Source organism: Falco cherrug, chromosome 8 (assembly GCF_023634085.1).
Source record: "Falco cherrug isolate bFalChe1 chromosome 8, bFalChe1.pri, whole genome shotgun sequence".
Lineage (NCBI taxonomy): Eukaryota > Metazoa > Chordata > Aves > Falconiformes > Falconidae > Falco > Falco cherrug.
In genome coordinates, this window is record NC_073704.1 from 24,588,592 (window position 1) to 24,601,661 (window position 13,070).

General features: G+C 44.2%; 1 protein-coding gene across 2 annotated transcripts in view; it reads right to left on the reverse strand.

Moving 5' to 3' along the window:
• SLC4A10 (solute carrier family 4 member 10) overlaps positions 1 to 6,436 on the reverse strand; it is a 162,294-nt gene extending 155,858 nt beyond the window's left edge. For both annotated transcript variants that reach the window (XM_055718247.1, XM_055718249.1), the window contains exon 1: positions 6,213 to 6,436. In XM_055718247.1, the coding sequence (XP_055574222.1) occupies positions 6,213 to 6,260 (48 nt within the window). In that variant the 5' untranslated portion in view covers positions 6,261 to 6,436. The remainder of the gene's footprint in view (positions 1 to 6,212) is intronic.
• Between the last annotated feature and the right edge of the window lie 6,634 nt (positions 6,437 to 13,070).

Sequence of the window (13,070 nt, forward strand, 5' to 3'; positions counted from 1 at the left end):
CGCAGCTCTGTTTGATTAAAACTGAGAACTTGTAAACCTTGACATATCTTTCACATCTCCACTGGATTCCAAAATCTATTTATAATCAACTTTGCAATGTCTCATAAACAGCTAATCAAACAAAGTGAAAAGGCTGCAGCAGGTGAACAGGGAAATCAGCAAAGGTATGGAAGAATCAGGATTCCAGACCCAGTTTTGCCCCAGCTGTGCAAGGGCATGGGCTGGCTTTCCTGCTTCTGTTCCTCCATTTCTTTCCCACGCCATAACCAAACCAATTCTTCCCGATGCAACTTAATCAGCTCCCTCTTTCCCTTCATACCACAGCCAGCCATAATGTCCTCAATTCTCCAAATCTGCACAAATCCCTCAACACTCACAATTTTACCCTCATTTCACCCTGCAACTTCTTTCCCCGCCCCCCCCCCCCCCCCCCGCCCCAGACACTTCTTTCCTTCTGTTTTTAGGAATTGCATTTATCATCTTGTCCAGCTTTCACCTTGCTTATCCTAATCAACATTCTTTTAGAAGCAAGGTGGATTTTAATCACCTTTAAATATGCTAAGCTTATTTTTCATTTCATGAGAATAACTTAAACTTCAACAATGCTGAAAATTGTGTTGAACACATTCAGTCCTCCACTAATTTGAACAACGTAAAAATGGCTTTATTATTGCAAAGGAAGTCACAACGGCACAATTCTTTGAAAGTCACGGGGTTTTACAGTGCAGACCTGAACACATATATGTTACCGTGTATTACAGAAATGAAAGAAACATGCTATGCCTTTGGCTTTCTCTTCTCATATCAGATACACACCTAATTGTTCAAGACGATTTACAGTGGATTAAGTTTTCCCTCACCTGCTTAAACCCTCTCATCCTCTGAGGTTGTAAACATTACTTATTTAAGAAGCATTAAAGTATTTTGTTTTAGAATTGATTCTGTAGTTCTTCCAAAGGAGAAAGTAGAAAGGGAAGATACAATTATTAGCAGAGGAAATTGAAAGCATGTATTCAACAAGTAGGAATTATGGGAAGAACTCAAACCAGACACAGGTGCATTAAAGCAGGATGGTTTCCACACAGTAGTCATACTGTTTCTTCATTTTGAACAAATATGTATTAGGCTGCCGATTATTCTTAAACAGTAACACCACAGCAGACCGTATGATGCAGGGAAATCTCTTTTAATCATGACATTGGCAAATATAAGGGAGGAAATTGTTGGGTTTTTTAAATAAACTAGTGCTCCTGTTGGCCCAGAAAGCCAGCCGAATCCTGGGCTGTATCGAAAGAAGTGTGGCCAGCAGGCTGAGGGAGGTGACTCTTCCCCTCTGCTCTGCTCCTGTGAGACCCCACCTGGAGTGCTGCATTCAGCTCTGGGGCCCCCAACATAAGCAGGACACGGACCTGCTGAAGCAAGCCCAGAGGAGGGCCACAAAGTGATCAGAGGGCTGGAGCACCTCTCCTGTGAAGACAGGCTGAGAGAGCTGGGGTTGTTCAGCCTGGAGAAGAGAAGATTCCAGGGAGACCTTATTGCAGCCTTCCAGTACCTTGAGGGGGCCCACAGGAAAGCTGGAGGGGGACTTTTTACAATGGCATGTCATGACAGGACTAGGGGGACTGGCTTTAAGCTGAAAATACATAGATTTAAATTAGGTATTAGGAAGATGTCCTCTAATGTGAGGGTGGTGAGACACTGGAACAGGTTGCCCAGAGAAGCTGTGGATGCCCCATCCCTTAAAGTGTTCAAGGCCAGGCTGGATGGGGCTTTGAGCAACCTGGTCTAGAGGAAGGTGTCCCTGTCCGTGGCAGGGCGCTGGAACTAGGTGATCTTCAAGCTCTTTTCCAACCCAAATCGTTCTATGATTCTGTGATTGTTGCTTCCTTTCATTCTAGCATTTTCCTGGAAAAAGATTCCTTTTTATATTTCACTGAGAACTTGGGATCAGGTAGTAAAAAAGAAAACACCCAAAGCAGCAATTCAATCCTAAATTTATATTTATAATTAGGTTTTGGGGTTGTATTTTCAGTGGAGCCATTATCTCAGTACTCTTGTCTTGAAAATGTAATACTGCCTCTTTATTTTTCCAAAAGTATCACAACATTCCTGTAGTCTCTATAAACTTGCCTTGCTATAAACTGTTGCTATAACGCTAAATTTTGGTGAAGTGAACTGGGAATTAGTACTGTTACACAAACTGTGGGGTTAGGCTCTGCCATCCATTCTCATAATGAGCAATACATTTCATCTGTGAGACTCATCGGAGGTCCCACTCAGCATTAACAAAAGCAAAAGAATTTGGCCTGTTAGTATGAGCAGCTTCCCACACTCACCTGCTACATTAAAAATAGTTACTACCCAAGATCTCGCTATGCTGTTCTCCCACATAGAGGCCTCAGTAGTAATAACTGCGTGCCATTTGCAGCAACGACAAGAATACTTCATATAAACAATATCTTACCTACCGCACAGATATCACATCGTACCATAGCGCATACATATGCATCTTACATACATATACATCTGTGGACATATATCAGCAACGTCATGCTTTAAGGTCTTGTATGTACCAAGATTTTAAAAATAAACAAACAAATGCATAAAACAAAACAGCTTTTGAATTTTAAGACTGAATGAGGAAGGCAAGAGAATACAAACTCAGAGAGGAAGAGTTAATTTGGCTTTACATACGTGGGTTTTAATGTTACCTTCAGAAAACAGGAAACCAACATGTCAAGCATAAACATAGTTAACAAAAATATCTACACTTTGCCTATACATGTTCCTTACATCTGAAATACCAAACCTCTGTCAGATAACAATCCTGGTTTGAAAGCCAGTTTTGACTTGCATACAAGAGATCCAGAACAGACAGAAACAAATACTCTATGAATAAATTTTGCTATGAATACACTGCCATAAGTGAAAATTTGCAAAATAATTTACATGCAATGAGGTATACATGCATACTGACAAACTAACAATATGTGGTCCTTTGATTAGAAATCAATAAAAGATCTTTGTAGAGAAGACCTGCAGATTGCTTCTCCCATTCTGTAAACAAATGATGACTCCTCAGCAATCTTTCAATTACTCACAACTATTTTAAAGCACTCTGAATAAACACACTGAAAAAATACACTTGATGACTGATAAATAAAACATTAGATGATACAGAAAGCATACAAGTCTGCATTTTGTTACCATATTAGTATATGTATTGAAAAATAAAAATAAGACTTTATTTGCATTTTCAAGAGTAGTTTGAACAAATTGTTTCCAGGCGAAAAATTGCCGCCTTCATTTATTTCTAGAATACTGCACTTACAGACAATTTGCAATAGATTTCTAATAAAAATTGAGAAGCAGTAGCCTGTTAACAAAGCTTCTGTCACTATGTAAGAACTGTTTCCAAAAGGAGTTCGTGAAAAGAAACAGATAAGGAAATTATTTAACTCCTCAAAACCACAGGCAACAATGTATTTTATCATTTTTCAAATTGCTACGGATTGGGGGTTTTAATTAAAAGCTTGTATAATAAAGCAATACCAACATATGACTAACACTACCACAAAAATAGATTCCACTCTGTACAGATTGTGGCATTTTGGTGGGAAATTATATTGAGGCTTCACAATCTTTGAGCACCATTAGAAGATAAAATTAATCAAAGACTACCCTCGCTATCTTTTTACTATAAATAGCAATTATAATGTATCATTTTACAGTTGCAGCAAAAAAAAAAAAAAATATTAACTGTGTTGCATACACCAAAGTTGTAAGACTATGCCCTTGAAGGAAACAAGCTCAGCTAGGAGCCTTTTTCTTCATACCCAGAGTCCACTGAACCGGGATGACACTTGGGAAGAGAACTGCATCCATTTTACAGCTTGCATTCCTGTTTGTTTGTTTCCAGTCAATATGAGGATTGATCCCTAAACAGAAGTACTCTAAAGGTAACTGCTACGCCACAGCGTTACCTCCCAGGCTAACGGTGCTGAAGTTGGCACCAATTCCTGCTCCTTACACTCTGCCATGACTCCAGGTACAAGACTCCCACCATGCAAAAGGCATTTCTGCCTTTTGGCAGAACCATCATCAGCCAGGTGGAGACTGCCAGAGCACATACACACACTTTATTGCTTGCTGCACAGAGAAAATGCCACCAGGACAGAGAAATCTCAAAGACAGAAGGAGCTGTGCCTTTACCATCATTGTGGCAGGAAAGCAACATTGCCTTGTTGCTTTGCAGAGCCCCTCAGAAACAGCAAGAGCAAGAGAGGCCTTAGAAAGAGGACGTGCCACAGTATATATTACATGAAATATAGAAGTCTCCCTTCCCAACTTGAAGCAAACACAACAGCTGTCAAACTAGTTCGCTGTAGTAAACAGAGGTGGGAACCAGGCCATAAGCTAAACAAGCAATGGCACTGATGGGGACGTGCAGCTCTGCGGACAGGTACTGCACCAGGGCAGGGCTCTGCCAACCAGGGCTGCACGGGGAACCACAGGCAATTCTCCCCTCACCAGCACACCAGAAATGCTATTTTCTTTGGTCCTTTCAAACACAGCAACAGCCCTTTTTTCTGTCCACAGCCCTGGAGGAACAAAACTTAAAAGCCAGACAGCAGAAGGCAATCCTGTATATTGTACCTTCTGAAAGCTGACTCCTTAGAGTCCCTGCGCAGTGGCCGTTGCACCACCAGAGACAACAAACATTGACAAAGCAAGACCAGCGCGTAGGCTAGCAAGGTATGAGCGAGAGCGAGACTGCTACGGACTGCAAACTATAGCACTGGCATGAAACACTGAGGACTAAACCTTCCACAGAATCAGTTATCATGAGCTACATGGAAACTGGATTTACACTGAATTGTCTCTCTAAGGAAAGGAACTGGGCAGGCAGTCTGTCAGTCAAAAAGACAGGACCTTATTCTACTCCTGTGTCAGAAACTGCAAGAGCAGCAAGTAACAGGAATCGGGATCCACAAAAGGCATCCAGAGAGCAACAGGAAAAACTGTCCCCGCCACAAGGAGAAAGGAGATGCCAGAGATAACCCCACACTGTTTAGCAACCTGCCACCTGATTGCAAAACGGACCACATCAACAGATGATGGGAACAGATACTACAAAAAATGGGCTTGCCACGAGCGCATCTCATCAACCTGCGGCAGGCGAGACTCGTCTCTTTCAAGCTCTGCCAACGTTGTGCTGCTCGCTATGCTAACACAGAGCCATTTCAGGAGCCAGCAAAGCCTCTGCAGACCTATGCGGTGTGTTCCCAGGGATGCGTACACACAGTCAGACACTCGTGGACACACGTGACAGACTTCTCCCTGCCCCAGACAGACAGATTCCCAGTGCAAGGCAGGAACCACCACTCCTAAACAGAATCAAGATCGACTCCCACACTTACACCTCGTGCATGGGGGCAAACCCTGTGTCTCGGGGAGGCCAGGCAGGAAAGAGGGTCCCCGCTGATCTAACAGCGCGAGAAGTCCCCCACCAAGGGACCCCTTCCTATCTGCCGGGAAACACTGCCCGGCCGCGGCTGTGCAGTCGCAGCGTGCTCGGGGGCAAGGGTATCCAGATGACAGCGAGCCCCAGGTGACCAGCTCCACGCCTGGGCACAGGAAACTGCGACACCGCGGCGCGGAGCCCGGAGCGCGGCACCCGGCGGGATCCGGGCGCTGCCGTGCGAGGCCAGACCGCGGCAGGCTCCCCCGCGGGCTGCGAGGCAGGGGGGGCCGGGGACCCGCGGGGCAGCCCCAGCTCCGGAGCGGGACCCCCACGGAGCAGCCCACCGGTGCTGCGCCCCCAGCACTGCCCCACCGCCGGGGAGCAGGGGGCCAAGGGGGCACCGGAGAACGGAGATGTCGGAGGCAGAGCGATGCGGAGAGAGGGCACCGAGGGGAAAGGGGCGGGTGAAACGGGGGGAGCCGGCGGGCAGGGTGCCAGCCCCGGCGGGACACACACACACGCGCGCAGATACACGCCGCTCCATCCCCGAGCGCCTCCGCCGCATCGCCCGGCGCCGGGGCGAGCCAACCTGTTTCCCCACGCATCGAGAAACCGACCCCGGCCCCCGGCACCGGCGGGCAGGAGGGCGGCCCCCCGCGCCCCCCCCCCCCCCCCCCGGCCTCGGCTGCCTCCCCTGCGGGGCGCGTCGCATCCCCCCGCGGCCGGGGCCGCGCTGCGGCAGCCGTACCGTGGGCAGCAGCGGCTCCATCTGCGCCCCTTGGTCCTGGGTCTCCATGCGGCGGCGGGGCCGCGGCGGCGCCCTCCCGCCGCCCGCCCGCCGGGGCGCGCTCCCCGGGCGCTGCGGGAGCCGCTGGGCTGCGCTGGGCTCCGCGCGCCGCCGCGGACCGGGTGGCGCGGAGGCAGGAAGCGCGCGCAGTCACATGGCCCCGCGCACCGCCGGGCCCGGCGCGGGGGGGCAGCGGCCGGATCCACCTGCGGGATGCGCCCGGATCCTGCCGCCGCCCCCGGCGGGGCGGTGAAGGCGGGCGGGCCTCGCCCCCGCACGGCCGCCACGGCCAAGCGGCGCGGGAGCTCCTCCCCGCACGGCACCGCTACGCCGGCGGGCGCCGTCCGGTCCCCGCGGCCGAGCGGGAGCGGACCCGCGGAGCCCCTGGCGCCGCTGCGGCAAGCGGCAAGGGGCGGCTCGGCGGCGGGTCGCTTTACGGTTCGGCCGCGGACCCCAGGGCCGCTGCTGCGGCGAGGTCTCGGCCAAGCCGCGTTTCCATGTAATCGGCGTCAGAAGAGCGCCGAGAGCAGCGACCGCCCGCGCGGTCCTGCCAGGCTTTGACCCTGAGACACAGGCAGCACCCTCAAACCAGAGGTCTGTCCCACCGCCCACCAGAACAACCCCACCGTTCCCTTTTACCTGCAGGTGATAAACACGCATCCGATTGCCACATCCTTCTGGCTACAATTACTTTAATGGGGGTCTTACCCCCTTCTTCACCCAGCTTTTCCGTTCGAGCCTGCTAACACATTTAGATTCCCCTAGGCTACCTGGCCCTGCAACTCAGTGGTCACATTCAGCCACGGCAAGTCTAAACGTGGCTACCGGCGGGAGCATAAGGGTAGCTTCCCCCCCTGGTACTTGTGTTATTAAGGACACAATCACAATGCTACCTACCAAGACAGCCAAGCCACAGAAGTTCTCATGCACATCACTTCCCGGCACATCTCCCAAAAGAAACGTGCCCATCCAAACCTGTGTGCATAAGAATCAACACAAACAGACACCTGACTAGGAAAAATAAGCTCACAACTAAACCTCTGTCTCCCTTTTAACATTGATTTCCTTGCCAAAGCACCAGGCCATCTCCTACACCTTGGATGTCCTTTGCAGTCTGAAAGTAGATCAATAAGCAGTTTTGCTAACTCTGATTTAATGTCATCTGCCATGAGGCATGTTCTTCGAGTGTCCTAAAGATCTTCCAGGTTGATTTATTTGTACGTCAGCCAAGCAAGACATAGAGCTGGGGAGGCAGTATAAAGGAAAGGGGAGTCAAAGCTGGTTCTTGCAAAGAAAGGAGCTACTGTTCTGAGTCACAACTGAGAATTTGGTCTTTGTACAAAGCGATACATACATGTAACACTGTACAGAAAGACAGACAACACTGTGGTCCAGATTCTGGGACAGAAGCCAGATGCATATTTTTATAACATGATTACGGATCTACAGTAATTATCACAGGAGGCCATTCAGGTCACCAGAGGTAAGGCTGTGTCAGCATTTGTGCAGTAAACCCCTATTTGTAGGAGCTTATAATTAAGCTATAAAAGTCATGATGAAGCTGGAAAAGGACTTTGTTTAGAAATTATTTTCCTTCTTTAAAGAAAAAAAGATTTAAAGCGAATATACTACTTCTGAAACTGGGAAAACCAAAACCCTTCAGTCTACAGAGAGCTATTTCAACGCACACTAGTGTAAGCATCCTTAGTTTTCTCTGCCTAAATATCTCAAGCTTGTCCAAGAGCATTTTTTAATATGGTACTGCAATACATCCAGCTCGATAGCATTTATGCATATTCCAGTCCCCAAAAGGTTCCCCCAATTCTCGCATACACATCTAAAAGCAAAGCCCAAAACCAAATCAAATTCTACAAAGACTGTGTGGAAGAGTATCTGCTTACTGTGTACATGATGCTATTCCCCAGCATTTCACAGTGAGAAACAGGATCAAGACCACAAGCACCATTCGCACAAGCTACAAATGAGTTACTGAATGGGCCACCGAAAGACAATTAGGATCAGTCGTGTAATTGTTTTTGCAAAGGTTCTTCGCAGAGTGCTTTACAGTCAGGAGTTTGCCATTATTGAATCATAGGTGAAATACGGGAAAACCCTGTGAAATAACAAACCTCCCAAAATCATTCCGTATAGTCCTGCTCCAGTCACACAAAAATATCACACCTCCACAGCTACAAAGCCACAAATTTACAGCCAAAGTCAAAGTGCAAGTCACTCTTTCGACAGCTGTGAGAAACATGCTTCAATATGAAGATCCAAAACTTTGAACCCAAAAGCAACAAAGGCTTTCCATATACAAAAGCAGGCAAACATAAAGGACTGAGCTGAAAGTTCTATTTTTAATCAAACATAACTAAACTACTAATTTATTTTTAGTAACATCCTAGCAGCACATCACACCAAAGAGAGAATGAAGAGAAAGTAGCATTTATTCTATTTACTCTATTACTGCTTTGTAATTAAACCTGAATTGTTTTCCCTTTCTTCAAGTTGGCCCTTTCCACTATGCACGATGTGAGCCATACTCCCAGACATGTCCAGCAATTTTCTCTTGCAGTATTACTCTACTAAAGTAGTAATGCCATTTCTCATTCCAAGAGAATTAGCTTTAAAATTATGAGACAGAACAGGCTTTGGTATCAAGTTTGAACTTTTAGTACACAACTTGGTAATATTTTCAAGCTTTTGTACATGAAGGCTAAGGAAAAGAGAGGAAGTTCTCAAGTCATCAATAATTTGAGAAACTTGAACACAAGAGCAGGTGTTATGAAATAACGACGTGCAAATACACTTAAGATTTTAAGAATACCTCGGGTATGCGATTGAAATAAATACTTTTCTGACATACGTCAGACTCTGATTTTATCTTTACACATATTTCAAGTGCAGTACATAAATGAAATAGCAAGGACTTCTACATTTAGTTTTATAAAAATAAAACTCCTAAAGCAAACTTCAATGGGAAAAAGGGAAAATACTTTTCTCGATCAATAACATTCTGAATTTTGGTCAGAAACTGACCTGATCCCTGTCCGATGTCATCTTTCAGAAGAGAATAAAGGCAGCAAAAGTTGACTTCTACTCTTCTTCTTCCTAAAATTGCCTGCAGCCTGAAGCAAGCCAGTAACTCAGATGTTCTCCTGAGTCACAGCCAATGTTTAAAACCCCACCAAACACAGGTTTCATTCCTTAAAATCTGCTCGCAAGGAGTATGTTTTATATATAAGGGGAAACACACTCAGAGGGCTCAGCCCATTGTCCGAGTACTTTGGAGATATATAGCATAGACCTTGGAGGCATATGGCATAACCTACCTATCTGGGTTTGACATAAAAATGGTCAGGGATATAAATAATTCCCACTGGCTTGAACATCATTGACATAGTTCTGTGTATACAAAACAGATGCAAGGTAAGATTCAGCTCCAAAAGAAAAACCTAAAAATCACATAGTGCAAGCTCATGAGAGGTGCTACAGTACTTCTCTTATTATGTCTTTGTAATAAAAGTTCTGGGTTTCTACCTGAAGAGTAGTCCCTAATTATCAAGAGTGAAGGTACTTTCTCCTCCACCTAAGTCCCAAAAAGGTATTTTGATATAATAAACAATGCTATTTGTACAGGTATATTTTCATATATGCATAAAAGCTGTCACAGCAACCTAGCGTCACTTACTGGCCCAGTACCGCTCACATTTTTACTGTCATACCTTTCTGTCAGTTTTCATTTTGTGATCAAAATACAGCTATAATTTAAAACAAATGCTTTATTTAAACCATTTCTCCAAATACAATTCCTGTTCTAGGAAGATATCCTGGGTGTATTGGCTCTTCTCCCAGTTTAGCCTTAAAATATGTCACTCTACCAGGATAGAGAGGGAGTTGGAATTGCTACTAAGCAAGAGTGAACTCTTGATTTCCACACAGTTGTTAGTTACAAAACTGAACATGAGCACTACTTATTTTAAAATGTCCCCATAGTAGAAATAAGCTTGAAACCTAGTTCACTCATTTACATCTATGTCCAATACTCTCACAATGTTCTTAATTCCAAAAAGAACCTGCACTCTGTCAGACCTAACAAGTTTGCCAGTAGATTTTAGCAACATAATGAAAAATTTCACACAATATTCAAAATTAGGAAGGACTAGGGTTAGATCAGTTTGCCTGCTCTTAATTCCTGCCTAAGCTCGAGCCTCAAATACACTAGTAAATAAGATGCACGCACAATACACAGTAGTTGGAATGTTCATCTTGTGCATATTTATTACAAAAATATTTCTTTAATGAAGAGAAACCTTTTTTAAAAAAATGCAGGTTATTTTCAGCTTGCTACAGGTATTTCTATTTCAAGTAAAATTGCAAATTAATTTCTAAGCTTCAAAGGGGAAGAGAAATCACTACCAAGCAGCCAAAATCCTTTTCATTCTATTTTTGTCTTACTGATCATACAAGATGAAATAGTAATGGGTGGACCTCAAACTGCATTTCACGCCAATAAAAATAAGTGAACTACCTTTAGGTATCAAAAGGAACATCCCATCAATACAACCCATTCCTAAGAAAAAAATTTTCCCTGTAATTAGAGAAACTATTCTGACAAGAAGGTAACAAAGGGGAGGGGAAAAAAACCATAAATTCTGGCAGCAGTTTTTCCTCTCTCCATTTTTCTTCTCTATCTGAAAATAAATAACCATCTGGATCATTGTACTGCCTTTGTGACAGGTGGTACTCAGTTATGTTTCTCATTTCATTGGAATGCAGTAACAGCTCTTTCCTTTTGCTAATATACTCTGTATGAAATTATTTGACTCTAAGTTAATTCATTTGAAATATGATCCAAAAAGGTTCAGTGCTGATTGGGATATATTCTTCGATTGCAACATAATCTCTTTTTTTCTATTGGCATCAGAACTGGAAGAAAGTATTCTAATAATTGTCTCACTAATATAACTTCTCACATTCTTCAGCCAAAAAAAGTAATGCCAATTAAATATGTCTGTGTCCACAAGCCCGATCCTACCACTCCTGTAACACAGTGAGACAATCTGTGTTGGTAAAGAGCACCAAATATTTTTTACTTCCTTAATTTTCCTCAAAATGGATCACCTACCAAGGGTTATGATTTTTATGGCATTCTGACTCTAAGCTGGGCCTTTGATTGTCGCTATTTGCTAAGTTAGTATTAGAGAACGCTATTTTAAAATCTAAAATCAAATCAAGAGGTTTTAAAGACTCTTTACCTCATAAAATACAATAATACATTGAATGAATCAATACATTAGCTTGCTAATTGTTAAGATAGCTAGCCTTTCTGGGCTTATTTTTCAAATGAAAGAAATTCCTCGGACTTATCATCCATTTAATCCGACTTTCTAAATAAAATGTGTTGAATCAGGCCCTGATTAGTCACTGACCTAAATAATCCTTCAGAAAGATTAAGCTATCTTACTTTGAAACCTGCAGGGGAGGGATAATACACTGTTTCTTGCAAAGTTATTCTAACAGCAAACTACAAATAAACATGTATCTTAAAAATGTAAGACAACATTTGTCTAGATTGAGCTTCAAGTCATTGGATCTTGCTACATCTTTTATTCCAGGGCCAGGAAGTCCTCTAACATCAGGAACTTCTTCTTTATGTAGGTAGGCACTGTATTGTTACTTCTCTTCCTTTAGAGTGCTTCTAATTCCTTACTCCAAGAGAAGACCGCATCATCTTCATGGCTCCTCTGACCTATTCCCGTTTGCACTGAAACATCACAATATTTAAAAACTTGGCTTAACAATGTAGTATTCGGAAGCCAGACCATAGACCTTTGACCTCTGGATCATCCCATGTTTTCCACATCATGAAACATGATTATTCCCTTGAGCATTGCACCACAAGGACAGTTCCTAACAAGGGCATCTACAGGGACTGATGATGGCTATTGGGAAAGATGGATGAGGCTGGCTGTGGTTTTATTTGTTTGTAATATTTCAAATTTGTGCATACACACTAAAGTAAATATTATGAAGTGCATGTACCTACTTTCACCTTCTAAATCCTAATCATATCTTTTGTCTGTCACTTGCCTTAGACTATAAGCATTTCTGCAGGGTGTCTGTCAGCTTCTCTGATGGAACACACTGATCACATGGCCTTACTGTGATCAAGCATAAGTCATAAAACTTCAGCCAGAAGCTTTTCCATAGGTATTCACATAACTCAAAAGAGCTATGCTTTGAGATGTGTACAGTTTATGAACAGTAATATTTTGCATGTATACCTAAGACACTAAAGCTATCTGTGTTGATCCCAGAGACAGAAGCTCTCAGCCATGAGAGCTAGACTCATCTTCACCCAAGCCACATGGGCCTTTGAAGCAGCGCAGAGCTTGCATGGCGTCATGCCTGAGCTGTTAGATTTGGACAGGGAATTTACACAGATATTTGGCTTTGTCTTACCCAGCTAGGAAGTTAAGATTGCACATGAAAGGAATACCAGAACAGTGTTTATTTAATGTGGTGTCGTCGTCATCACGCCTTCAGGGAGTCTCAAGCATGGGTTCCCTTCACCCTTCCTAACACATACACATAGGATGAGTTGCTTCCTTTAACTTAGCATGGTCCCAGGCCAGGGGCTCCCCTATTTGCTCCAAAATCAGATTAACAGGGAATTAACAATGACATTCACACCAAAGGCATAGTTCATAGCTTCTGTACATCAAAGTCCAGATTTCCACACAGTTTCAGCAAAAATGGTACCCAAACTCTTGCAGTTGAGATCCAATTCTCAAAAACCCATCAAATATTCACAGC